This window comes from Chamaea fasciata, unplaced genomic scaffold (assembly GCF_029207755.1).
Source record: "Chamaea fasciata isolate MVZ Bird 193981 ecotype frontalis unplaced genomic scaffold, bChaFas1.0.hap1 SCAF_31, whole genome shotgun sequence".
Classification (NCBI taxonomy): domain Eukaryota; kingdom Metazoa; phylum Chordata; class Aves; order Passeriformes; family Sylviidae; genus Chamaea; species Chamaea fasciata.
Window position 1 is genome coordinate 1,400,714 of NW_027094116.1, and position 27,674 is coordinate 1,428,387.

General features: G+C 54.4%; 1 protein-coding gene across 8 annotated transcripts in view; it reads right to left on the bottom strand.

The window, feature by feature from the left end:
- Positions 1 to 19,843: 19,843 nt before the first annotated feature.
- The window catches only part of MEF2D (myocyte enhancer factor 2D), a 75,307-nt gene continuing 67,476 nt past the window's right edge, over positions 19,844 to 27,674 (bottom strand). For all 8 annotated transcript variants that reach the window (XM_066206776.1, XM_066206780.1, XM_066206782.1 and 5 more), the window contains 3 exons: positions 25,301 to 25,430; positions 21,766 to 22,006; positions 19,844 to 20,225 (listed from right to left, as the gene is read on the bottom strand). In XM_066206776.1, coding sequence (XP_066062873.1) covers positions 19,895 to 20,225; positions 21,766 to 22,006; positions 25,301 to 25,430 — 702 coding nt within the window. In that variant the 3' untranslated portion in view covers positions 19,844 to 19,894. The remainder of the gene's footprint in view (positions 20,226 to 21,765; positions 22,007 to 25,300; positions 25,431 to 27,674) is intronic.

The window sequence follows — 27,674 nt, forward strand, 5'->3', positions numbered from 1 at the left end:
GGGAAGGCGCTTGCAGGAGCGAGGATTTGGGGGCGCGTCTGCCTCCCCCCCACGGGAAGCTCCGCACGGCGAGCATCCCCTCGAGCAAAGCACAAAGCCCTGTGGACTGGCGTGGAGGGCGACGGCGAATCCACGGGCGAGCGTGGAGCAGAGACGAGAACCTGGAATGGCCGTGTCCTGCCAGGCCTCTCCCATCCCCTGTCCGAGGAATAGTGGGGGACTGCAGGGAGGGGCTCCGCACCCCAAATCTGGATTCTCGAGTCGGGAGAAGGTGAAAGAAGTGAACCCCTCACCCAAAGTGGGTCTGGGTCACTCGCGGCCCGAGAGAAAAGCACGGGGTCGCGGGGGGAGGGGGCGGAGGTGCGGAGCGGGACGCGCTTCGCCGCGTCCAAACTTTCTTCGCACGGATGCCGGGATGCCGCGGGACGGGAGAAAGGGGAAGGAAGCTCCCCCTGACCCCGGGGCTTCGGGAGAAATTCCGACCCCGCAGCCGGCCCTGGTTGGACCCGCATCCCCAGCCCCAGGCAGGAGCTGGACCCGCTCCCGGGGCATCCTCCACCCGGCCCCGCAGCGCTGCGGCCCCCATCCCATAATAAAGACGCTTTGAGAGTCCTCTCTCTCCTCCACCCCCCGTCCCCCCGTCCCCCCCCCCCCCCCCCATTTTTTTTTATTATGGTTTTCTCACCGAGTCCAATAAATCGCGCGGCTCGTCTGGCCTCAGACGTGTTCAGCAACCCAAGCCCCGCCGCTTTTGTTCCGCCAAGTCTCACATTGTTTGTCCGGCTGTGCGGGGCCGGCCCCGCGCGGCGCGGGAGGCTGCGGGGGGCTCCGCGGGGGCTTCGCGCCCCGGCCCGGCCACGAGCACGGGGCGGGGGTGGGTGGGCGGGCGATGGTCGGCCAGGGGAGCACGGCTCGGCCTCCCTTCCTTCTCCCAGGTTACCGCGACTTCTTCACCCACCTCGGGGCGGCTGCCGGCCGGGGATGCCCCCGGTGGCCAGTGGGTCCTGCCTTCTCTGCCCTCCCTGTCCTGCTCGCCAGCCTGGACCGCTGGCCCCCCTGCACTGCCCTGCCTGCCTACCTGTCTGCACGGCTCTGTCTGCCTGCCTGCCCTCCCTGCCTGCCTAACCTGCCCTCGGTCACCTGCACGCTCTCCCTGCCCGCTCCGCCCTGTGCTCACCTGCCCGCCCCCGGCCCCGGCCCCTCCGCCCGCGGGTGTTGGCGGTGGCCCCGAGCCCGGAGCCGCCGCCAGAGGAGCGGGGGCCGTGCCCGGCGTAAGGATATATAGGAGCGGCCGAGGAGCCTCCACGTAGCCGATACGTAAAGTGTACGTGTGAGAGTTAAAAAAAGTTGGGATGCAAATGCGGGGCCAGCTCCATCGCGCGGTGGGGGGGGGGGGGGCTTCGGGGGTAGGGGGGAGCTGAGAGCCGCGCTATTTCCAAGCTTCCTTAACCTCTGGATTGCTCGAAATCGATCAGCAAAGCGCAGCAAGCCTGGCAATTAGGAGCTCATTACCATATATGCAAATATGGCAACCTCTCTCCCCGCAGCCACGGAGGCGCGGGGAGAGAGAACCGCAGCCGCGTTTAGGGGTGGGAACGGGGATGAGGTGTGCGGGGAAACGGGGACAAGGGGGAAAAAAAGGTTATTTGAGGGAATTTAGATGGTTTTAAAGGAAAGCGGTCGAGCCGCGGGGTCACAAAGTGCTCGAGGGGCGCGGACACGTGCGGCTGGGGCCCGTGCGGCTGCTCCGAATTTGCTCCTTAATTCAAATAAATTTTTTCTCCCTTTGACATAAACGCCCGGCGAGCAGCATGGCCCCGCCTGAGTGGAGGGGTTCCTCCGCCCGCCCAGGACCCCCTCCCAAAACGGCGCGGTGCCCTCAGCACACACCGGGAATAACCCGGTAATTCGGGGACACGCGGAGGGCCGGTGCCGGGGTCGGACCGCTCCAGCCCCGGCCCGAGGGAGTGTTTTAAAGGTAACTACCGACTTCTTGCATTTTATTAATAACAAAACCCCCACCATAAAGGGGAGATCCCCGGCACACGCGCTCGATCGCGAGTTCCCTTGTTACCTGCGATTTTATAAGCATCGCAGGGATTTTTCTCTTAATAAGCAGAGATTAGGGGCAAAATCTCCCTGGCATTTCCTGAATGCTGATTAAAGCTGGGGGGGTCACGGCAGGAGTAGCGCAAGGAGCGGGTTTTTCCGCTCTGTCGCTCGGGGCGGGCAGAGGAGCGTTTTCGCCGGTGGCATTTACGAAGTTTTCCCCGGCGCTGGGCTTCCCCCCTCGATTTGGGAATTTACTTTGTTTCCCTCCTTCCACAAACTGTAATCACGGCATATTGAAATATAACGCCTGTTTCAAGTTAGGCTCCGATTTTCTTCTCTACTCAGAATTATTTTATTTTTCCCCCTAATAAATAACATTTTCTCTCTTTTGCCCGTCGTTCAAACCCCCAAATAACGACGAGAATGAACCCAAAAATCAGGAATCAATTCCCTACGCTGAGAGTATTTCGTGGTTTAGTTTAACGGATAAAAATATGGATAAAAATACCCAAAGAGAACAAAACCTCCTCAAGGGCTCCGCGGGGAACGGGGGCGGTGGGGGTGGCAGCAGCCCAGCCCCGGGGCACGGCAGCATCCCCGCGAGCCCGGCCGGCTCCGTCCGCCGGAGCCCGGGTTATTCCTGCCCGCAAGCGCAACAGACGTGCAAACAGAGAGAATTGCGGTTCTCTCATCTTTCTTTCCAGTTTTTTTTTTGACTAATTCTAAATTTTTTCTTCTTGTTTTAGTGTTTGGGAAAAGCTTTTTTCTGCAGTTTCATTCCCACCTCGGCTGCTGAGCCGCTTTTCCCAGCCTCGTCCGGGTCGCTGGTCTCAGCATTCCTCTATTCCATACCTCTTAAATTCCCGAGTCACCAGGATTTATTATTATTTTAATAATTATTACTATTATTATTATATTTTTAAAATTCATTTATTTACTGCGAATGGCCAGAACCGACGAACGTCCTGCGTGGCCGAGGGCGGAGGAGGGCGGAGGAACCGTGCCCATTTCTGTCCGTCCTGGTTGTTTATTATTATTATTATTATTATTATTATTATTATTATTATTATTATTATTGGGGTTGGTTTGTTTGTTTGTTTGTTTTCGGGATTTCAGCCGACATTCCTGCAAACCTCCCGTGAGTTTGAAAATGCAGGAAACACTGTACGGAAAAGAAATTTTAAAAATTAAAATTCCCTTTCTGTTCCCCCTCTCTTGGCAAATCCGCAGCTACCAACGACCGACGAGATGAACCGTTTTCCCTGCAGAAAACCTCACTACAGACCCGAGAGACTCTGGCATCACTTCCCCATCCGGCAGCGAGGACGGCAGTTTCGCCCAACAGATTATGCTTTAAAAAAAAAAAAAAAAAAAAAAAAAAAAAAAAGTGTGGATTATTATTTTCCCCTCCTAATTCCAAAGTAACAATTAAAGAAAGTGGGAACCTTTGCCTTCCGCTGGGACAGACGTTCATTTTTTGGGTCCCAAAGCGTCTCTTTATTTTCTCTGATACTGAACTTTAAAGAGGAGGGGTTGGAGCAAAACGGCAGAGAAATTTATCCTATTTTTTTGGAATTCTCTCGGCAATGCTGGCTCCTCCAGTGGAAGGCACGCAGCCTTTGCCTCCAGCTCAGGAGCTTTGTGCCCGTCTCATCTCACATTTCTTTTTCCAGTGCCAGGCGCTGCCACAGGGCATGAAAAGGGGCGTTAGTGCAGCAAAACGGGCGTTTTAAACTTATTTTTGAACAGAGTTTCTGCTGGAAGGCAAATCCCGGGCTGCGACGGTGGGGGCGGTCAGTCTCAGATGATCCAGGAGGATTTTTACCTCGGAAAGCCGGGATTTTGGGCGGTGGGTGCCCCGGGGGAGGCAGGCGGGCAGGGATGCGCAGGACCCCCGCCGCTGCCCTCAGCCCCGCGCTACTTGCGCGCAGCGCAACCCCCTCGCCCCGCACGGAGCAGCGCAGCCCCTGCACCCATTAAAAATTAAAAAAAAACCCTCCAGGAAACCCAAAGCAAACCCATAATCCTCCCCCCCCGAAGGGTCTGGTTTGCAGCGCACGAGGGGAGAGGGGAGGAACGTCTCCCAGCTGTGCAGCCCCCCGGGGTTTATCCCGGTGAACCTCTGCAAGGCACCGCGGTGCTGTGGGTGCAGCTCTCTCCCCCCCAGCCCCTACCCCACCCGCAGCCCCCTGCCAAGATGAGACTCGGGAAGAGGCTATGCACATCAGAGGGGAAGTGGCGGGGGGGGAAGATTCAGCAGCAGCAACCCCAAAACTGGCCAGAAGCCCCCGGGCTGTGCCTAAATCTGGGTGCACCCTTCTTGTGTGTGCTCTGTCTGTGTGCACCTCGTCCTTGTGCACCTTGTCCATGCATGCCCTGTGCATGCAGCGTGTGTGTCCCACGGGTGGCACATGGAAGGTGCGGGCAGGGTGGGAGCACAGTGGGATTTCCATCCAGCTGCACGCAGACACCAACTCCATTCACCCCAGCAGCTCCCGGCTCCCTCCACAAAAGGCACCTACAGGGAGATCCTCTCCGTGCCCCTGTGCATGTGGAGGGGCAAAATATCCTCTGCAAAATGCCCTGCCTGCAGCCCGTCCCTACTTGGGGAAAAGCAATGGGTGCTCCCTGTTCTCACTGGTGGGTGCTGGACACAGGGTGCAGGGGAGCCTGCAGCTTCCCCGCTGAGTTTTTTAAAGAAAATTCCCTCCTTTTTTTGCCTGCCAGCTCAGAGAGGCTCCATGTGGAAGATGTATGACCTCTGTAAGAAATGCCACATAGGGGTCAGAGAGGATTTTTGGTTTTTTAAGCGTTTGCACTGAGATGTCCACACGGACGCCTGACTTTAGACAAGCCGTGGGTTATTTTCTGTAGACAACGTTCACATGAGTGGCCCTGCCTCTGTGTGTGTGGCTGCTGCCCTGGGACGTTCAGACACAGGTTTTTGTCTGAGATTCTCCCAGCAGTCCCAGTCACCTCAAAATCTGGGGTACAGCTGCCTGAACAGATTAGTGGCTTGTAGGTTTGGGGGAAGGGGAAAGGGTCTGGAGCCGGGTGGTTTCTAAGTAAATGTCTTTGTCTTAGAGTCAACCTCCTCTCCATGGATGGCATTTTTCTGCCTTTGCTGGGCACTTTCACTGCTGTCTGGGCCATGCGGTGCCACCCTTCAGCATCCTCCAGACAAAGAAAATGCCAACAAAAGCTGCATTTTGAAACAAGTGGGTGCACACTGAAGGACAGCGGCAGAGAAGCTCCAAAGCCATCCCCAGGCCTGCAGGGCTGTGCCAGCCATGTTCAGGCAACTCCTGACTGTCCACAGCCTCTGTCCTGGGCATCCACAGCCTCTGCCCCGGGTATGAGTACCTTTTGCTCCATCCTTGACTAAGAACCCCACAGTGAGACAAACCCTTCTTGCCTCAGGGCTGGAAAGCCTCATCGCTTCCTCCTGGCTCTCCCCAGCAAGTGCTTTCCTACCTCAAGTGGAGGTTTTAGTAATTCAGGATATTTTAATAATTCAACCCAAAGGCTGAACAGTAGCTCGATGCCTTCAAAGGCACCCATGTAACCCAGTAGCTTCAGAGGGGAAGGGGGCTGAAGCCTGAAAATAAGCAAATTAATTTATAAATTAATTTATCTCAGACCATCTTGGCCTCAGATGTGATGTTATTTCAGCTTCAGCTCACCTCCAAACCAACATGAAATAAAAAACCCAAACAAACCAGGAAAAACCCACAAACCCCAAACTGAAACTGAATACCAAAATTCCCTCTTTCTGTACTGGCGGGGAGCTCTGCTTTGTCTGGGTAAAATTGGGTGAAGTGTCCCCCCAGCACCTACCCTGGCTCAGCTGCCTGGAGCCCTCCGTCCAGCAGGTGCCTTTTCTTCTGCCTCAAAGGGCTTCGATCTGGACAGCTCTTTTGGAGAATGGCTGTTGTAAGGGATGCCTGGCACGAACACGGCCTGATTACAGCCCAGCTCGTTAAAAAAATGTTCCCTAGGTATTGAAGGGGATAACAAGGATATTTAAACATTCCCAGCGTGCACCTTTAAGCGGCAGAAAATAAGGGAAATTGCTATCGTTTAATTCAGTATTGCTCCTTTTGAACTCCCACTGGCTCTGCCTGCAATTGTTCCCTTCGCCGGAGCTTGGAGCCGAGTCTGGATTACGGCAGCATCGGGGCTGCGGGTCCGGAGGGCTGGGAGGGCTGAGCACAGCAGGACCAGCTTCCCCACATGGCAAAAGGTTGATGGGGCTGGTTTCCATTTGGATTTTGAAAGATTTCCCTCAATAGCCCAGAGCAGGATCTGGGTTTGAGGCCCACAGCCCCAGTTTGTAATTACTCTCATATTTTGTGTGCACCAGGGAGAGGGTGGAGCAGCATTTCTTTTTTGTCTGTATCTCTGAGGAAGCTTTTTCCAAAGCGATAGCAAAAAAATCCACAGCTGGTGTTGATGGATGAGACACTCAGCCATGTTCTGGTAGGGGGAAAAAAAGACAAAGTCTAATTTTAGATGTTCTGAAATGCTTACAACATGCATCCCTCCAACGGCTTGGCACGAGCGCCAGTGGTTATTTCCACCCCAGCAGAAGGAGAGAACAGGGACCTAGGATCTGCTGTGCCCTGCACCAGGCTCTCCCCAGGTGACCCGAAGGGATCTCTCCTCTGGGGGCCTTTCTGCCCTGGGCAGGGCCAGTCATCAATATTTATAGAGAGCAGCTGCTGGGCAGGAGAGAGGGCTCTTCTCAGTTGGGGCATTTTTCTCACATTTTGGCTTAGTCACTCCTGCCCTTTGGAAAAGTCTCCATCCCCCCAAAAAGCAGTTTTGGGAGCCCCACTGATGAAAACCCAAGTCATGCTCTGACAGGCCATTGTTTGATAAGTAGCTCACTGTTTCCAAGGTCTTTTTTCCTCAAGTCCTGTATCACGCCCTCCCTGCTTCCCCCAAGGTCCCCGTTCCCCTGCCAGCCCCAAGGACCGATGGAGTCCCAACCCCATTCACCCCTCCCACATCCACCCCCCTCCCAGACTTTTCCTGCCAACTCTGGGGATTTTGGACCCAGACCCAAACAGTCCCTCATTTTCCCATTTAACCCCAGAAGAGCTGATCTGAAGCAGCACGTAAGTGGGGGAGAAGATTTCAGGAGAGCAAAGCCCCAGCATTCCCACCCCAAACGGGGAATGTGCCATAGAGGAAGGACAAAGCAGCTCAAAGGGCTCGGTGGGCTGCAGCCCCCTGCCCGAGCCAAGCCTTAGGGGAGGGTGAGGGTCTCAGCTTACCCGGCCTCTCATAAAAGTCTCCTCCATTCTAGCAAATAACCTTTATGTCCAGGGACTTGCAAAGTTTGCTTTCTCCCTCCAGGGTTAGTCACAGCAGGAGTGACAGAGAAAGCAACCGCTTGTAGGAGGTTCCTCTGCATAATAACCTCAGAGGAGTTTAGGTCTAAAGACTAAAAGGCTCTATTTACTTTCACTGACAAGGAACAATCTAAGCAGATGTCCTTTGATGGGATTAGTTATTAATCCTTGAATCATGGGTAAATGGGAAAATGATCCATTATTTTCTGCAAAATCCTTCACTACTTTAGATTTCAAGGATGGGGTGGAGGATTGTTAGCAGAAAGGTCCCAACCTGTCTGTTTTGGCCATTTTAAAATTTATTTTTAAAGTTTGTGCCATGGAGCATGACTCTGAAATAAAATTTAAAAAATATAAACAACTCAAGAAAAAGGGGTTTGATTCCACTAACAGCTGAGAACAATGCACTTTGTCAGACACACAGCCGTGATGAGCCCAGGCATTCCTTGGATAAATACTGTGAGGTTAATAATAATAATATTATTAATAATAATAATGTAATACTGGCACATCCAAAAGCCCTTTCTCCAAACATCTTTGGTAACCCTGCCTAAATGCTCAGATCCTCCCAACATCTCCATGTCCTGTCAGTGGCAAAGAGCAGCATGGTGGGCAGGTGTGGTTTGGTGTCTGCTGGGCGTTCCATAAATAGCCTGTGTAGGTGGGTGCAATGAGCGGGAGGAGGGAGGGATGGGAAGAGCTGGTGAGATGCTGGCTTGGCTCAGGGGACTCATTTCCCCAGGGGTAAATCCGTGCAGACACTTTTTGCTGTGAGGGAAGGCGTAGCCACACAAGTGTCATCCCACAGGCTGGGTGGAAGAAACAGCCCTGCAGGAAGGGCTGGAGGAGGCAGCGGTGGAGCTCCCACCCCTGGGTCACCCCGGCCATGGATCAACCCCATGGATGGCAGAGAGAAACCAGGAGCTGGGGTTTGCCCATCCCTCGACACTGTGGCCGCAGCTCCATTTACTGGAGTGAATATTAACAGTCCCGAGACAGCCACACACCCCAAACTCTGCCTCTGAGTCTCCCATGTAGGGAAAGCAGGAATAGATTCCCAATGAATAATTTACTCCACTTTCTTTTGATTTGCGTTCTGATTGTGCACAGCAGTGCAGGCTCGGAGGGGGAAACATGCTCTGATTAAAGATTTATACTGGGCCTATAATTTTGTTGTTGTTGCTTAAATCTACTTCAAAGTGTGAGTAGGGTGGGTGTAAAATAAACACTCTGGAGCAGCCAGGAGCTTTTGGACCATCTTGGGGTGTAAGTGCACACACCAGTGCAAAGCATCTGATTCCACAGATAGAAACTTTGCACTCTGGAAAGGTGCTCTCCCAGGCATCCTCCTCACACCAAATACAGTCGAAAAGAGATTGAAATGACCTCTATTTCCTCAGACTACTGACTCCAGGTTCCTCCTCCGGAGCTGAGACCACATCTTAAAAATTTAAAAATGTAAATTTGGGCTTCATTTTTTTAGTACTCTTTTACTACTCTTTCACTATTCTTTTACTACTCTTTTTCTATTCTTCTACTGTTCTTTGACCACACAGAGAACAGTTTGTGGCTGCAGGGAGTGATTAGACCTGGAGCTGGAAGAGGCTGTAACCAAGGGTCACCCCGTACATATAGGGAGGAACCAAACTTCAACTTCCACCCTCCTCTGTTACTGAAACTTGGAAATACAAGCAAGGAAAAGCTCCAGGTCCTTCCCAGGCTGCCAGCTGAGTGAGCAGAGCAAAGGATTTTCTCTTTCTTTCCTCCCTCTTCCCCTGGCTGCCACATCCCTGGCGAGCAGAGCCACTTCCCAGCGCAGCCAGAGAGCACCTCTGGTACAAAAGGAGCGTGAGACAAACAGAATCATCCACCATTCCCAAAAGTGTCTTTTGATAAACCCTCAATGTTGCCATTCCAGCTCCAGTTGGCCAGGGAAGAGCGAGAGCTTTGTCCAAGGGGCCTGGCTCCCACAGCTCCCAGCCCGCTCCTTCGAAAAAGCAGATTGCCTGAAATGGCGCTTTCAGCAAAAATGTTTTGTGGGGTAGGTATTTTGGGGCTGGCTGGCAGAATTCAGCCAACAGGACACATTGACACAAAGCCCTGCAAGGAGAAGCCCCTCAGAGTTGGATGGCTTTGATCCCACTCTTCAAACCATTTTTCCCATGACTGAGAAACTAATCTCAGGGGGTGTTGTCAGCCCTGTGGTTTCTCCAAATGCAGCCTCAGAAGGGAAGGCAGAGGATGGTCCAGGTCCTTGCCTCATTTGCACAGGGTGGAAATCTTGCAGGCTGCTGTCATTGTCTCGGTCAGCAAAGAGTCAGGGGATGGTTTGGGTTTTGAGGGAACATAAAGCTCACCTTGTCCCACCCCTTGCCATGGGCAGAGACACCTTATACAATCCCAGGCTGCTCCAAGCCCAAGTGTCCAACTTGGCCTTGGGCACTTCCAAGGATCCAGGGGCAGCCACAGCTTCTGTGGGCAACCAGTGCCAGGGTCTCACCATCTTCACAGTCAAGAATTCCCTCCCAATATCCCATCTAAACCTGCCCTCTGGCAGTGGGAAGCCATTCCCCCTTGTCCTGTCCTTTCAGGCCCTTGTCCAAAGTCCAGAGCCCCTTTAAGCCCTGGAAGGGGTTCTAAGGTCTCCCCAGAGCATTCTCTTTTCAAAGTGGAACACCCCCATCTCTCCCAGCCTGTCCCCAGAACAGAGGGACTCCAGCCCTCGGGTCATCTCCGTGGCCTCCTCTGGACTTGCTCCAGCAGCTCCATGTCCTTCCAGTGCTTGGGCCCCAGAGCTGGAGGCGGCTCTGCAGGGGAATCTCAGCAGAGTAGAACAGAGGAGCAGATTCCCCCCACAACTGCTGCCCACACTGCTGTGGATGTCCCCGGGACAGCGCCGGCTTTCTGAGCTCCCAATGCACGTGGTCAGTTCATATTAAGGATCCCTGTGGTTTTACTCCTTCCCAAGGAATCCATTCCAGACTGAGGAACTCCCCAGCCATGCACCACACGAGACAATGAAAAATTGACACGGCCGGGGACCTAAACCGCTCCACCCTGCAGCTCCTGGATGGCCCAAAACCTCGGACCTCCCGAACCCCCATTTCCAGCCACCCCGGCCGCGGTGATTGACAGCTGTCAATCAGCGCCGCGGCGCGCTGCGCTCTGCCGCCACCTGGCGGCCGCCATGGCGAAAGGCGCCCACCCCCAGAAAGCGCCCCCCGCTCCTCCGGACGCGGACCGGGAGCAGCGGGAGTAACTCGGCTTTGAGAGCATTAAAGGAAATAAAGCATCGCGGCTGAACCCCGGGGGAAGGGGATCTCCCCCTCCCCCGCATCAGTTCTGGGGTGAAAAGATGATTTTTGCTGGGAGCGACCTCTTGGCCTGGTTTAGTTGAAATCATAGAACCATGGAATATTTAAGGCTGGAAGACGCCTCTGAGGTCATCGAATCCAACTGTTCTCCCAGCACTGCCAAGGCCACCACTAATGCAAGTCCTCAGGCGCCACATCCAAATGCCTGGTAAACCCCTTCAGGAACGGGGACACCACCACAGCACTGGGAAGTCTGTGCCAGTGCCTGACCGCCCTCTCCACGAAGGAATTTTCCTATTATCCCACCTAAAACTCCCCAGGCACAACTTGAGACCATTTCCTCTGCTCCTGTCACTTGCTCCCTGGGAGCAGAGCCCTCACATGGTTGCCTCCCCCTGTCAGGGAGTTGTGGAGAGTGAGAAGGTCCCCCCTGAGCCTCCTTTTCTCTAGGCTGAGCTGCCCCTCACCCCCCCGCCAGCTCTTTCAGGAGCTCCTGGTGCTCCAGCCCCTTCCCCAGCTCCATTCCCTTCTCTGGACATGCTCCAGCCCCTCCATGTCTTTCTTGTCATGAGGGGTCCAAAACTGAATCCAGGACTTGGGGTGAGGGTCTCAGGACGCAGGCCCTGCTGCCCTTCCTGCAAGCACCATCCTCATGGCATTCCTGGGCATATCCTGAATCCAGAAGTCCCCAGCCAGGCTGTGCAACAGGGCCCCCACCCCAGAGACACGTCCTCGGATCACACTCACATGACATCCTCACTGAAGGCCCCCAGAGATCCACCTCCAGCTGGAGGGAGGCCACGGTCTGAAGTCCAGCCCGCATGGTTCTCACTGGGCATCAGGGGATGGTCCAACCCCCACCAGGAAAAGCTTCGGGCGGGAAGGGCAGTGCCCGACCTGTAGAAAGGCTGCCAGGACCTGTGGGACACACAGCATGGGATGTCTTGGGCTATCTTGGGGTGTCCATCCCAGCCCAAGGGAGGCACCAGAAACTGAGCAGCGGGAATCACCATCTCCACCAGGAGTATCCCAAGGGAGCCAAAAGCATCCCAGGACAGGCATGACTCTGCCTTGGGGCAGCCTCGCCACCGAGCCAGCGGCGCCCCGGTCCACAGCCTGGCCGGATCCTTCACAGACATGGGACAGGGACGGGAGACTGGGAAGCCCTGAGCAGGACAGCGGGGTCACCCCTGCTCCCGCATCCCTGCAGCTGCTCCGGGTGCCTCCCACTGCCGTGCGCCCGCCTGAGTTCCTGCCCACGTGGGAGCGGGGACAGGAGCACCACCTGCAGCCACTGAGACCAGGTGACACCAGAGCATCCCCACCTCACCAGAACCTGGAGCTGGAGCCCCGAGTGACGCCCTGCTGCACCCTGCCATGCAGAGAGCAGGAAAGAAAGAGCCAGAGGCGTGGAAAATTATCAGAAACGTGTATTTTTTTTTTTCTTTTTAATAGTAAACCTCTTTACAACAAATATAGTGAAAGAGTTTCCAAACAAAACTCATAAGAATTTCTCATGGTAATTATTATTATTATCATCATTTTTTTAATATATTTTTTTTTCTTATTGTGGAATATACAATAACGCATCACCATACAGCACAAAAAAAGGAATATTGAAAAAACGAAATAGACGTCTCAACCACGTGCTGCAGTCCCTGGGAAGGAGCCACTGATTGTCAAGGGAGCAAGGATGGGAGGGAATGGGGACAGGGAGCGGGGATGGCATCCCCAGGGCGCGGGAGGTTCTCAGTCAGGCCAGACCCCGAGGGTGCAAACACTCCAGAGAAAGATAGAATTAGTCAAAGATCCCGGTTAAAACATTGCAAGCTCTCGACATAAATCCTCCCTCCCCTCCTACTGCTGCTGCTGGGCTCCCACGGCATGGCCCGGAGAGCTGGACACGGGCAAGGGAACGCCCTGGTCCCTGTGCCCCGGCCGTGGGACAAGCGCGGCTGCCCCACGGCGGCCCCGAGCTGCGACTCACGGGCACCGAATCCCTTGACTCGCACACACACACATACCCACACACACGGGTGGAGGAGCATCAGGGAAAAAAAGAGGTTAAAAATATATATATATATATATATATATTATAGATACAGTTTCTCCTTTTTTTTCTTTTTTTTCTTTTTTTTTTTTTTTTTTTCCCTTTTCAACTGCTTCTCAAAACAATAAATAAAACTCCTCGGGGGGAAGTGCACGTCCTGTTTTGTTTCTACCTGTGCAGCACCCTGGGGGGAGGATGCAGAGCTGCCTGTGCTGGTACAGACGGGCTGAGCAGGGACATCCAACGAACCATCACACAGAGAAGCTGACGGGGGGGCATTTTTTTTTTTCTTTTAGTGCATCATTTAAAGGGTCTATTCTATTTTACAAAGGTTTTTGCAGACACCCCAGAGTTTGCTAACACCTACCTGCTTAACTGAGCTATGGGGAGCCAGGGGAGCAAAGGGGATGGGGGAGAACAAAGACCCGATCCAGAGGCCATGGGGGACAGGAGGCGGGAGCAGCAGTTTGGTTACGATGGTCCCCACCTCTTCAACATCTGATTTGCCCGCAAATGCTTGGAAAGAGCCGTGGGGAGGAGGGGAGTCACGGCCCAAGGTGGACTCCTTCACCTCTCAGCCTTGGAGATGCCAGGAGCCCACGGGGACATGCCAGCACCACCTCACAGGAGCGTTTCCCTGGGGAGAGGATGTCCCTACAGCTCTGAGGTGGGTCCATGCCCGGAGAGCGAGGAGCTGGGCCAGTCTCTACACCTCAGTGGCACCAGCATGAAAATCTCACTCTGAAATCCCATCTGAATTGAAGAAATCCCTCACTGTCCCCCAGCACAATGCTGGGGTTTCCCCGTGGCCAGTGGTGGATGTGGGGGGCTGGGGGGGGGACAGCAGCTGCCCATCCCCACCCAGTGACGATGGGCCTGGGGATATCGTAGAAACCTCCGTTCCTGGAAAACCATCCCAGCCTGTTTGGAGACGGTCCTGGCACAGCCTGAGCCACACCACCCTCTTCTGGCTTAAGTAAAGCACATTTCAAACAGGCATCGCTCCAGAGAACGGAGCTCGGGAGGAAGAAACTGGGAAGTAACTGAGGTTTCCCCTCGCTAGGGGAAAGAGGGGAGCTGGAACGACCCTGTTAACTACTCCAAGGTGCCCGATTCCTGCCGGGAGCGTAGCAGAGATCCAGAGCATCCCTGCACACCTGCGACCTCCCCATTTCCAAGGCTCACTAAAAGACACTCCTGGGTGTTGCTGACCTCTCCGGACCCACGGGGGACACGCCGGCGTGTTGGGAACCCTGTGGAAAAGCAGCCCTGGTACGAAACCATTGCCTGGTACAAAGTGGCTGCTCCTGTCCAGGACCCTGGCAAGGTCTGGGTCTGGGACATGGAAACTTGAGGAGCAGGGAGGCCCGGGGAGGGGGTGCATGGGAAGAGCCAAGAGGGTTAAACAAGAAATCGCTGTACAACTCGGCCATGTCCAAAGTCAGTATTATTACAATATACTCTGACAAAAATATAATCTCATTTCATATCAATACAACAAAAAAAACCCCAAAACCAGTTTTCTGTACTGTTACCATTGCTAACAGATTGAAACTCGCTATTTACAATTACAGTAGCCAGGTAAAATACTACAGGTGAGAGACTACAGAGAGGAGGGGCAGAGGGACAGAAGGGAGATAAAATCGCCAGGGAAAAGGGAAAAATAAAGGGGGAAAGGCCCTCTTAAATCCCGAGCGTGGCTTCCTGCATTGGACAAGGAAGGGTGATGGATGGAGGTAGTGAAAACATAATACTTGGTTTATGGGTCTGGTTGGGGTTTTTTTGTGGAAAAGAAACAGGAGGAAGGGAAAAAAAAAAAAAAAGAGAGAGAGAGAAGTGAAGTGAGAGGGGAAGGTGGAATAAAAGGATGAAAAGGATGAACATGGGAAAAGGGAAACCAGAGCAAACCTTCAGCTGAAGCCCGCTGTTAGAGACTCTCCCACAGCCCAGAGACAGGTGGATGGGGGTGAATTTTCACCACTTTGGGTGGTGAAAATCCCCAAAACATCCCCAAATTGTGCCCTCAGCTGGAGGGATGGGAGGCAGAAAGTGGCATCCAGGATGGCAGAGCTAAGGAGTGGCTGGGAAGATGCTCCTTCCCCACCTGATGGACGCTCTCCCTATGAGGGTGGAGGGGACCCCCAGAGCACCAAGTGCCCCTGGGCTGGCAGCAGCAGTTCACAGCCTTTTCCCCAGAACTGGTGACAAACATCCCCATTTGCACCCAAAGTGATGGGGGGAATCCCCCAACCAAGCAATACAAGGGGAGGGAAAAGTGAAGGAGGTGAAACTTTCAAGGAAAAGGTGAGGTTTTTTCGTAAATTTGCTTTTTCCTTGGTTTGATGGAATTATTCTGGAGAGGAAGAGGGAAGTGGAAAAGGGGGAAGGAAAAGGAAACATGTTCTTCCTCTTCTCCCCGCTTTCCCCCAGGCCCACACCTGGCCTGTTGCCACCAGCTCTGGATTTAACACTTCCACGGCCCTCAGACCCCAACCCTGGCAGTAGCCTCCAACACACAACAGCAACAAACCCCTTCCCGAAGGGACCCCGAGAGACTCCCTGCCACAGCCATAACCCCCACGGGGGCTCGGGTGCCCCTCACACAACCACAACTCACTGCCAGACTCCCCTCAACACCAATGCCCTCATCCGAACATCCAGCCCAGCCAGGCTCTTTGCTACACCCCAAAACAACCCCTTGAGCAGGGAGTCACCCTGTCCCCTTGCTGACCACATAATCCCAGCTGATCACCTCCACAGCCTCCAGAGCGGGCAGGACCATCCTCACTGACCCATCACCACACTCACTGCACCCCAGCAGCCCTTCCCAGTATTTTAGGCTCTATCCATCGTTTAGGGTCCTGCTCCCTCCCCAAATCTCCTCCAAGGGTGAGCAGGTGACGACTTCCCACCCCATCCTTGCTCCTACAGCTGCCAGCAGCGGCGTCACCTGTACCACACCCCGTGACCTCCTTCCTTCCATCCTCCCCCTCCTCCTCCTCCTCCTCTCTGCACCAAACCTCGGCCATCCCAGCACACGCTGAGCCTCTCCCGTTCCGTGCCCCGGCAGGGGATGAACCCCTGGCTGTGCTTTTGCCCCCCACAACACTGCCCCCCCAGCATCAGCCCACCCCAACAGCCCCGGCCCCCCGCCGCCGGCACAAACACCCCAAAAACCAGCTCTGCCAAGCCCTGGGAAAGACCAGCCTTCCCGGGCCGGGGGTCACAGCCCCCCACATCTGCCAGCCCCCCAGCTCAGCCGCCCGGTGCTGGGCACCCCCTGGCACTCTGCGGGGAGGGGAGGGGGCCAGGCTGGTGCCCCCACCCCAGCTTACCTGTTGACTGGTGCGGGCTGGAGGATCCACAGAGAGTTTAGAAGGTAAAGATCAGAAACAGACTTTGGTAAGTTAACCACACGTTTAGAAAGGAATATATCAGTTTGGAAACATCTCAGTGCATACTTCTTATATGAAAATATACACAAATGTATTTCATTCTCCAAAAAAGGAACAATTAAAAACAAAAGCAAACTAGCCCAAACACAATATATTAGCTGTTTTTTTGTTGGTTTTTTCTTTTTTTTTTCTTGTTGTTGTCATCCTTTAAAATCTTTAACGCTACACTTTGTTCAGGTTACACTTTTTTTGTCTTTTTTTTTTTTGTAAATGTTTTTTTTTTCTTCATGCATTTTACACCTTTATAGCCTTTGAGAATAAATAAGCTCCATTTTGCTTCCACATCTCTAAAAACTGCAGCATTTTAACTATTGTCATTTAAATCGTGCAATTTTTTTTTGCAACACCCCTTTTTAAAAAATGGAAAATATATATATTTTAAAACTAAACCCTATACAACGCAAAAATTCCAAATTAAAAAAAAAAATTATACACAATTGTAACTGTCAACAGTACAGATGAGCACGAGAAATAAAATTAGATCAGAAACATATTTATAGAAGCACAAAGGAGGGTGTTGGTTTCTTAGATTGTCATTCTTCTTGTTGTCTTTTGAAAATTAGGAGGAGTTTACCAGATACTACAGTCTGGGGGGAAATAAAGGATAATGACCCGGACAAAAAAAAAAAAAAAATAGAATATAATAATAAAATAACCCCAAGCCCCCAACAAAATAAAGACCCCGACAAACAGCCCCCAAACCCCTTTGACTGCGACGTGAAGCCAACGCCGTGTTTGACCCACGGCATCCCCGCCTCCCCACGAGCCGTACTTGCCCGTGGCACCAGCCCAGGGATCGTCGAGTCCCGCGGCCGCGCAGCTGCAGATCCACTCCGGCACAGCCCGGCCCGGAACGGCGCCAAGCCACTGGCGCCTTCCCCGCCAGGCAGATCTAAACCTGCATCTACGCAACCCAGAGTGTTTGTGTCTTGGATTTTGTGTTTTCCAGGCTCTCAGCTTCCAGGCAGAAGTGTGAACTTGGGAGTCAGGGCATGAAGTTAATAAGTAAAAATGTTTTTTTGGTTTTTTTCCCCCCTCACGGTTGCTCTGCACCGATGGCGTCGAGTGCCCGGGGGTCTGCGCTGCTGCCTCCTCACCGGGGTCTCTGGAGCAAGCTGCTCTGCTGGGCTCTCCCACCACGCCGCTCCCAATGGGGCAGACCCCGGTTCGTTGGGTTGAGCTTTGTTTTTTTTTGTTTTGTTTTGTTTTGTGAAGAAAAAAATAAAGTACAAAACGAGAGCGATGAGACGTCATTATCCCGCCTAATTTCCAAAGCAAGGCCGTGCAAAGAGCTCAGGTGCGCGTCCGGTACATCCGGCATCGCCAGGTTGCGGCGTCAGCATGGGCGAGGAAGACCACGGTCCGCAGCATCTCTCCCGCTGTCCCAAAGGACTAAAAGAGATGGAGGGAGGGAGATCCGCTTCTGCCGCCAGTGCCGCGCCAGCATTCTGGAGGTGAGACCCGAGCGTGTTCCTGGCACACGGTGGTACTCACTGGGTTTGGCTCGGGGAGGGGAGACAGAGGGGTTTAACTGCACAAAACCTGCCAGGGGTCCCTTCCACCACCACGGGGCTCCCCTTGCCTACCCAAGGCCTTTCCAGAGCATGAGAACAGGAGAGGGAATTCCAAATTGATCATTGAAAAAGAATAAAAGCATCATTTGGAAAAGCCTTTATGGCAGGAATTTGGTATTTCAAGGTCTGGGGAGGGGGATTTTATCTGGTACGTCTCTCCATGCCTTGATCCACAAGCAAGGATGTTGGTGAGGAGCAGGTACCCAGAACACTGACACTGCTGAGCATCCACCACCCTGAACCCTCCGCTGGGTCTCCACACACAAACAGCTACTAATTTTCACCCGATTTCTGAAGGATTTCCTCTCCTCCTCCAACCACTCCCTTTAGGCCGCCCTATCCGTTTCACAATAATCATCAGCTTTTTTCGTCTTGTTTTTCCAATCAGGAACTTTGTGATGAATGCTTGGTTGGGGAAAGTTTATAAAACCCCACAAATTTGCTTCTGGTTTGCCCTCATCCTGGGACATTTTTATGCCATCCATCTCATTCCGAGGCTGAGCTGGCTGCTGGCACCTGGCAGAGGGATCCAGGAGGGGGATAAAGCCCACCATGACTCAGCTCCTATCCCTTTGCTCTGTTTCATGGTAGAGCTGAACCCCAGGCAGCTCCCAGCTCCTTCACAGCCCCCCATGGCCAGCCAGGCTCCAGCTGCCTAAGGTGGCATCCAGGCAGGTTTTGTGCCAGTTTGGGACCTCGAGTCCTGGGATGAGTGGGGCTGGGGTGTCCCTGCACAGGGTGACAGGGCAGCAGGCTGGGAGGGGGACAAAGGACCAGCATCCCTGAGGAGAGCGCCTGCAGGGAGAAAGCCCATCCCTAATGGCTATGCCAGCCAGGAACGGTCCCTTCTCCTCCAAACCCTCCGACCATGAGCAGGCTGATGCATTTTGGGATCAGGGCGCTGACACCCATTCCTGGGAAACTGCCAGAGCATGTGGCAACATGAGGAAATTCCTCATTTTTTCTTTTTTTTCTTCCACTAAACCACTACTCAAGGCTCAAGCAGATTTTCTGCACAGCTCACCGTCGCCTTTTCAGGCCTAGAAACCTTCAGGCAAAATCTCACTAGGATCCTTTCTTCAGTTGCATCTTTCAGTAAAGGAATAGTTTCTTCCCATTTTCCTGATTCAAAGCTTTGGCCCATGTACAATGGGAACGCATTTTTAAAATGCTTTTATGGATGTCGTTTGCTAAAATCCACAATTTGCTTTCAAAACCAGCACTAATGCATCCCCTCTCCACACACCTGCTGTGCCCAGGTGGAGGTGCAGCGTTCCTGGGAAATGGAAACTCCAGTGTTCCAATGACCCCGGTCAGAAACAGTGGAGTCCCCTGCTCTGGTAAGAAGAATGCTGTCTGCATCCACTTGTCATGCAAACATGATTAAGCCTTAAAAATCTGCCTCTTACTCCCCTGATGCAGCTTTCCAGGATCCAGGAGCCTCAAGCAGGCTGTGGATGTGGCTGCATCCTGTTTAATGTCAAAGCTGGGCTCTCTGAGACGTCCTACCCTCCCTTCCCAGCTGCTTTAGGAAAACTGGTATAGGAAAACGCTTCTGGAGGAAAACCTGTGCCTACCAAAGCCCTTCAAGCTTCCAGAGAGCTGGGTCATGTCTGCACTGCCCTTTCCTGCACATGGACCCAGGAACAGCCAGGAAAGCGCATTTTGGGGGTGCTCTGTGCCTCGTTTCCCCCCGGAGCCCATCCTGCTGCAGGCGCTCTGCCGTAGGGATACGGTCCCACTTCCCAGGGGGTCTTGCCAGCCAGTGGGCACTGAGTGCCCAGCCCGCCCGCCCGCGGGGGAGCATCGCCAGGGGCTGCTGCTTTTGGTGAGGACACGGATATTCCATTCCAGCCCCCCATTCCCACACACCTGGCTGTTCCCGAGCCCGCGGCTGAGGAGCGCCGTATGTACTGCATGCGTCGCCTGCTGCGCTAGAATGAATGCCTACAAAATCCTAAAGCTATTTCTCAGGCAGTTTATGATAATTTCCCCCCACCCCAGCCCATCCCCATCACCCGTTTCGCCCCCCCCGCCCCTCCCAGCCCCTCCCCGTGGCCCTGCTGGAGCTCTCAGGGACGGCGGGGACCCGTTATGTGACCCAAGTATCCAACCGCATGCGCTTTACGGAGGGGCTCTCCCCCTCGGGCTCGCTGGTGGGTCGCAGGAGGCCCAGGGATGAGCCGAAATCGGGGCGGGCGGGATCGTCCCGCTCACTGCTGCCTTCGTAGGAGCTGGTGTTGCTGCTGAGGCTGTCGACGGGCGAGCGGCCGGTGGGCTCGTGCCGGGGCTGGTGGGGGAAGGTGCTGAGCGGGGTGGCAGTGTTCCTCTCCCGATTGGGCGAGACGGGCTCCGACTTGATGCTGATGTTGGGGTTGGTGTTGACAGTCAAAGTGGTGGTGTGGGACAAGTGACTCCCTTGTCTGGGCATCCAGAAGGTAGGGGGGAAAAGGTTGGGAGAGGAGGAGGAGGAGAAGGAGGAGAGCAGAAGGGGAGGAAGGGGGAGAAAAAGATGGAGAAGGACATAATGAGAAATCTCTCATTACTATCGTTTTGGCAGCTTTTTACCCTACAGTGCACAGAATTCAGAACCTGCACACGCTACAGCCAAATGAACCCATGATTATAGACCTGGATTAGATTATTAATCTGGATTCATAAGCAGAATTATGACTTCAGAATCAGAACTGTGACCCCAGAATTCATAATCTGGACAAGTCACCAGGACGCATCACTACCAAGCTGGGATCAGACCCTGTGGGCAGCATCCCTCCTCCCCCAGTATCCTTTGATCCAGCTCCAAGACCACCCACTGTCCCTCAGCAGTGACCCAAATGCATGGAGAAGAGGGACAGGCTGTGACACCCCTGTCCCATGGGTGTTCCAATGGCTCTGCCTCAGCATCCCTGTGGGCTGCACAGACCCAGCACAGGGCTCCGTCAGGTGGTTTTGCTCTAAACTGGGAACCTCCTCAACCTCTACTACAACACAAAATTTTGTCCAGGCTTTCCACACATCCCGTGGCCCCACTAGCGCAGCAGGCCCAGGCAGCTACTGAGGAAGCTGCTGCCTGCCCTGCCTGAAAACATGCAGCAGGCAGTGAGGAAACACTTAACTCCTACACAGAAACCTGGTCCATCCATCCACCCCTCCATCCATTCCTCCACCCATCCATCTATCCCACCCCTTCATCTGTCCATCTATCCTTCCAGTCCTCTATTCATCCCCTCCTCATCTCTCCAGGCACCTCTCCATCCATCCATCCATCCATCCATCCATCTGGCACTTCATGGTGGAAATGTCAGTGTCATTGACTCCGAGGCTGATCACTGAACCCCTCTCTTCAATTCCTGCCTCTCTTTGTCTCATGGTCTCAATGTGATCATGGGCAAGTGGCTTAAATCTTCTTTTTGACTATGTAATTCAGTGTGTGGATGCTTCATTCCAAACTAAAAGCAGATCCACTTCAAAAATCCTGCTCTAAGATGCAAGCGTTTGTATTTTCTGCCCTGGAGAAAAGCAATCTCTTTGCAGTACTAAGAGCCACCTTCTTCTATATGAGCAGGGCACAATTCCAGGCACCTCATCCTGCACTGTCCATCCCATCTAACACTCCTCTGGCTGATTCTCAGGTCCCCCCAGGTGAGTGCAGGGATCAGTCCCACTGTGGACATGCAGCAGGACAAGATTCTCGGAGTATCCCCAAGTACCCTCATCTCAGCCAGGAACTCTGGGTCACTCCTACAGTGACAGGGACAGGACTCCCCAAACTTCACAAGCCAGCTGTGCTGGGCCCTCTGGCAGCCGTGCATGGGCACACAGCTCCTGGCCCCTAGGAAGACAGCGTGAACCCACCAGGGCCTGACACTGGGATTCTGGAGAACGCAGAGAGTAGTCACAGCTGGGGCTCTGCAGGTTTGGCACCCTCAGAGGAATTCCCCATTTCCCTCTTCTGTCACTTACATTAAGTTTCCTAGTGACACCGGGACCAGGTGCTGCTGCTGCTGCGGCTGTGGCTGCTGCTGTTGCTGCTGCTGTTGTTGCTGTTGCTGCTGTTGCTGCTGTTGTTGCTGTTGCTGCTGCTGCTGCTGCTGCTGTTGCTGCTGCTGTTGCTGCTGCCAGGCAGAGATGTTGCCAAGGGACAGCCCTCCAGGTGAGCTGAACGCCGGCAGCGAGGATAGCTCAGCGCTCGTCAGCTGATAATCTGGAAGGGAAGGAGCCCAGAAGTCATTTCAATGTTAAACCTGCCCCCACACTGCCCAGGGCACTGAGGGAGGACAGAGACCCACAAGGGACACAAATACACAAGGTACGGAATGTCAGCTCGTGTAGCACAGGGATGTTGGCCAGAAGACACAACTAGTGTGTGTGGAATGGCTCGTATCGGAGTCACAGAACAAATTCAGTTGCAAAAGACCTCTGAGATCCAGTCAAACCTATGACCAAATGCTACATCAACTAAATGCCACCAGAGGGACATCTAAAGGCCATCTAGTCCAACATGCAGGGACACTTTCCACTATCCCAGGTTGCTCCAAGCCCTGTTCAACCCAGCCTTGGACACTTCGAGGAATGGGGCAGCCACAGCATCTCTGGGCAACTTGCGCCAGCCCCTCACCACCTTCAGTGTAAACAATTTCCTCCTTATCTCCAGTTGTTTTCCACCCTCAAAGCTCAAGGCATGAGCTGCTGGCAGGACCTCCACCCTCCACCCTCCACACCACCCACCAGTGCCCCTGCCCCCAGGCACAGCAGTGGCCAGATCAGCCTCATGACGCAGCTGTGTCTGGCTCCCCCCAGGAAGGGCCATGAGTATGCGAGACCCCCAGAGCCACCTCCAGCCAGGTGTACAGAGCACAGACACACTTCCTCTCCTCCTGGGGCAGTGAACCCTGGCAGCTGACACCCACTTCTACCTGGGGCATCCCCACCTGTACCTGCAGCATTCCCACCTGTGCCTGGGGTATGCCCACCTGTGCCTGGGGCAACCCCACCTGTACCTGGGGCATGCCCACCTGTACCTGGGGCATCCCCACCTGTACCTGCAGCATCCCCACCTGTGCCTGGGGCATGCCCACCTGTGCCTGGGGCATCCCCACCTGTGCCTGCAGCATTCCCACCTGTGCCTGGGGTATCCTCACCTGTGCCTGGGGCATCCCCACCTATGCCTGGGGCATCCCCACCTGTGCCTGGGGCGCACCTGGGACAGCCCCACCCATGCCTGGGACAGCCCCACGCGCACAGTGTCCCGGGTGGCAGCAGGGGGCGCTCCCCGCCCGCCATGGGGACATGCAACTGTCCCCGTGTTCCTCCTCCACGGGCACCCCAAACCCCGGGACTCCCTTCCCCACAGCAGCCACTGTTCCCAGCCCCTCCATGGGCACCCCACGCCCCGGTACTCTCTCCCCCCCGCCCCCAAAACTTGCAGGGCAATGCCTTTTCCCATGCAGAACCTCAGAGGCGCCGAAAATCCCAGTGGTGTCCCTCACACCAGGTGGGAATTTTACAAAGGGTGTGAATGCTGGTGAAGAAAGCCAGGGAGAAAAGTACTGCTCCTTCAGCAGATGGTCAAACCTTGGCCAGTCATGTCAGCCTGACAGAGACGCCCAACAAACCCTCCTGGCACCCTCTCCTCCCCCTTTCTCTCTCTAATTTTGGGTGTCTTGTGGTTTTAGCTGTCCCCACCCCAGCAGCACACACAGATGTGGCTGTGCTGGTGCTGAACTGCTGCCAACACCACTGGCGGATCCCCAGCACACCCCACCCAATATCCTGGCAGCTGGTTCCCTGCTCCACACCATCCACCACCCCCTGCACTGGCTGTTCTGGTTTGGGAGCTCCTGACACTCACTGGTGGTGGTGGCTGCCCCTGCAGCCCCCACCAGGACCTGAGCTGGAGCTGCCCCAGATCACAGAGCTGGGAATGATTTGACTGAATCCAGTGGCAGAGCCAGCGCAGGAAAGGGCACATAATTCTGGCCAGAGGGCAGCTCAGCACAACTGCACCAGCCTGAAATTCAGGCAATCTCCACCCAATTAACAGGTGAGTCCTGGGAAGGATGGGGGGCAATGCTCCAGGCTAGCAGTTTGCTCAGGGCATCTGCACCCCTCCACCACACACACAATGATCACCTCTGCAGCATCACAGAATCATAGAATTATTTAGGTTGGAAAGGCTGTCCAAGACCATCAAGTCCAAATGACGGCAGTCCTTGGCAGTCCCAGCACTGCCAAGGCCACCACTAACCCAGGTGTCACAGCTACATGTCTGTTAAACCCCTGCAGGCATGGTGACACCACCACTGCCCCAGACAGTCTGTTCCAAAGCCTGAACACCATAGATTTTTTTCCCTAATATCCCACCTAAACCTCCCCTGGCACAACCTGAGGCCGTTTCCTCTTGTCCTGTCCTTTGTTACCTGGGAGCAGAGTCCAACCCCCACCTGGCTGCCCCCTCCTGTCAGGGAGTTGTGGAGAGTGAGAAAGTCCCCCGAGCCTCCTTTTCTCCAGGCTGAACCCCCTCAGCTCCTTGTGCTCCAGACCCTTCACAAATCAAGACAATTCTTATACAATTACCCAGGCAGCTCTGCCAGGTTCAGAGTTTGCACCCGACAGAGGCGCCCTCCCTGCTACCCCCCACAGCAAACACCTCAGCACAGACACCACTGGGACTTGGGCAGGAACACAGCTCTACCCATGGTCAGCTGTGAGAAAAAATAACTACAGAGAGCTGAAATTCAGGCCCCTCCACCCTGAGCACCGGCACAGGGCTCAATTAAAACCTATTTTGGGGACTCTGGCTGTGCCCAGCCTGGCTGGTAAACCGCATGGTCACGCAGGGAGAGGAGCCTCATCACGCACAACCGGCATCTTTGGGGCTACACCTACTAATTAGGAGAGGGAGTTCCCAACATGCCAGTTCTGGGTTCTTCCAGACAAGCAGCTTTTTACATTTTTGCAAACTTTTCTCTGAGCCAGAACAAGTTACACAGGCAGCCAGCAAGTCCTCAAAGTCTTGGTGGAGGACTGACAGGTGGCAGATGAACAACCCTTCTGCTTGGGCAAGTGCACTGTCACTGTCGCCTCAGGCTGATTTCAATCCACCATCCCAAATCAGATGTGCCTATGAGCAGGCTGGTTTGCATTCTTCCCAAACTTTTGGGGGGCCTGTGCTTGTTGTCACTATTACGACATCCCCTGAGCTCTGAGAGCCCGGGGATGGGTGTAGCTGTAATTAGCATCCACTTGCACAGTGCAATGAGCTACATCAGCCCTCACAGCCCTTCTGGCTATGACAATGAGTTCTCACCACTCATATAATGAGTTCCCCCTTGATTTTAATCCTGTGGAACCCTTGGACTCAACCACATCTTGCAGCGGCAAGTTCCACGAGCACCACTGCAGCTGCTCGGTGAGCACCAGGCACGTGCCTGCAGCAGCACATTTCCCTCTCGTGTTAACTGACTCACCCGAGAGCTCTGCCCGGGCCACGTCTTACCTGTGTTGTACGCTGTGGGCATGGCCGAGAAGGGCAGCCCCTGCGTCAGCAAACTTGGAGTTGCCACAGAAACAACTGGTGTGGTCAGAGAGTGAGTTGCTTGAGAGACACCCAACCGCTGTGTGTTTTGCTGTGGGAGCAAACAGGGAGGGAGTTAAAGCGCAGATGGTTGGACTGGGTAGCTTCCATGGGTTGTGGCCCCCCCCAGGCCCCCTGGGCATGCACTGGGGCTGCGCATGGAGACGGTGGGACAAGCACGATTGATCCTCTGGCCATTCCACACTGCAAAAAAGCGAAGTACAAACCACACCAGCTACCAACATTCTGGGCCTTGTGACACTTATCTGAAGGTCGCAGCCTTGAGTCCCCTTCCTGCCCAGGGCTGGGCTTCACCCACCAGCACCACCCACATCCATGTGTGCATGGAGAGGGAATATCAGCAGAAAGCCTCAGACAAGTCCTCACTGCTTTCCAGAGGTTGCATGTGAGGCTTGCTGAGCTTCCAAGGAGTGATAAAGGGACCAAAGCAAACCAAGACCGGCCGAGGCAGCACAGAGCTGACATCTCCCTGCAGCTCTGGTAGCCAAGAACAAGCCCCTGCCTCAAGGGAAGCTGAGGACGCTAAGCAGGACGCCTCACATTTTAAAGGGACTCTGCCATCCCTAAACTCGAAGTCCAGTGCTTGGCAACCTGCTGGCTCAGCACCCTCACGAGGTTTTGGTGACTCAGGTACAAGCAGGTCCACTGTGGAAAAATTCTGCCCTCGGACCAGTGCACACCAACCGCCCCCCAGGGTTTTCCAGGCAGTTACGTGGGCGGATCTATAGGTCAGATTCAGCCCTGTTTACAGGGCAGATAATCTGGGCTGTCTCTGCTGATCTGATTTAAATCAGACTCAAGAAGCTTGACTCTAATCTGAAGCACCCCAGCACACGTCACCCTGTGAAGACTGGGGCAATGCCCAGCTTAAATCACGCCTGGCACGAGGCTGGCTGGGACACAGTGAGCAGCCTTCCTGTGGAACTGAGTGCTCCCAGGGCCTTGCAGGGCAGGGCGTAGATTCTGCAATGCTTCCCCATGGCCAGGGAGACTCCCCTGGCACAAGGCTGGAGGCTAAAACCCTGCCCTGGCCACCTCCAGAGGGTAACAGCACCTGGCTCTGTAGGATTTGCTCACCCTGCGCCCACACACTGCAGGTCCCTCCTGTGGCCCGGGGAAGGCGATTACCAGGGCTCTAATTGCTAAAGCTCTGGGGGGCTGTAGGAGTGGGTTTTCCAGGCACGCATCCTGCTGGCAGCGACCTTTGGCTGTGCCCACTGCTGTGGGTTAAGGATATGGCAAGAAATGTCTTCACAGAAGGCAAGACACAGCCCTGTCCCTGTCCTGCCCCCACAAGACCCTGAGCCAGCCCAGTGGGATGCAGCCCCCACAGCTCCACCCCTTCTGTCCCTCTCTCCAGGGCTCTGCGGCTTTCCTGGGAGAGCACAGGCATAGGACGAGTGCGGCCGTGCCACAGGGCTGGGCTGGTGGCACATCAGCTGGGCACGGTGTGCCAGCCCCAGGAACCTCCTTGACACCACAAGGTGAGTGTGGGGATGTCAGCCCCAGCTGCGCTGAGGGGAGCACCCTGACTTTCACCACAATCCATGCAGGGAGGAGGTGTGCAAGCTCTCCCCCCACATCGTGCTACTCACACCCCGTGCCCACAAACACTCCCAGTTGCCATTCCAGTTGGTAACACACCATGCAGCATGCTCCCAGGGAATGGATCCAGTGAATGGACCCTGCTGCCCCTGGCGTGTTAGGAGTGTGGAGAGAAATGGGGGGACGCCTCTCTGAACCCTCTAAGGGAGGAGAGCACGCTCAGAGCTGCAGAAACAGCGCCGAGGGTGGCAGGGCTGGGGCTGCGGGCAGTGGGGACACAGTGGAGGGGCTGCTGACTCATCTTGCAGCTGCCTGGAAAGAGGTGGGAGCTGCCATTTGGAGAGAGGATCTGGTCTGTAGGTTGAGCAATATGGAGGGAGCAAATCTGGGGAGAAGGTTAGCAGAGCAGGGGGGCATCTGCACCAGGCAGGAGAGATCTGCAGGGACAACACTCTGCAGCCCCCTTCCCAATCCAGCAGCGCCAAGGTCCCTGTCCCACCCTGCCCACATTTCATCACCCTCCACCCCTCTGCTGCCACCTCGGTTGGGGCGAGGATGATTTTTTCAGGCAAAAGCCCACCAGGTTAATTAATTCAGACCAACAATTAAAACTGCAAATGCCACCCCAGTGGATTTTTACCTAATGCCTCTGCAGTGTGTAGCCAGGGAATGCCCCAGGCAGTGAGATCAGGAATGAGCAGATGGGGAGGTGGGGATGGACTGGTGTCCC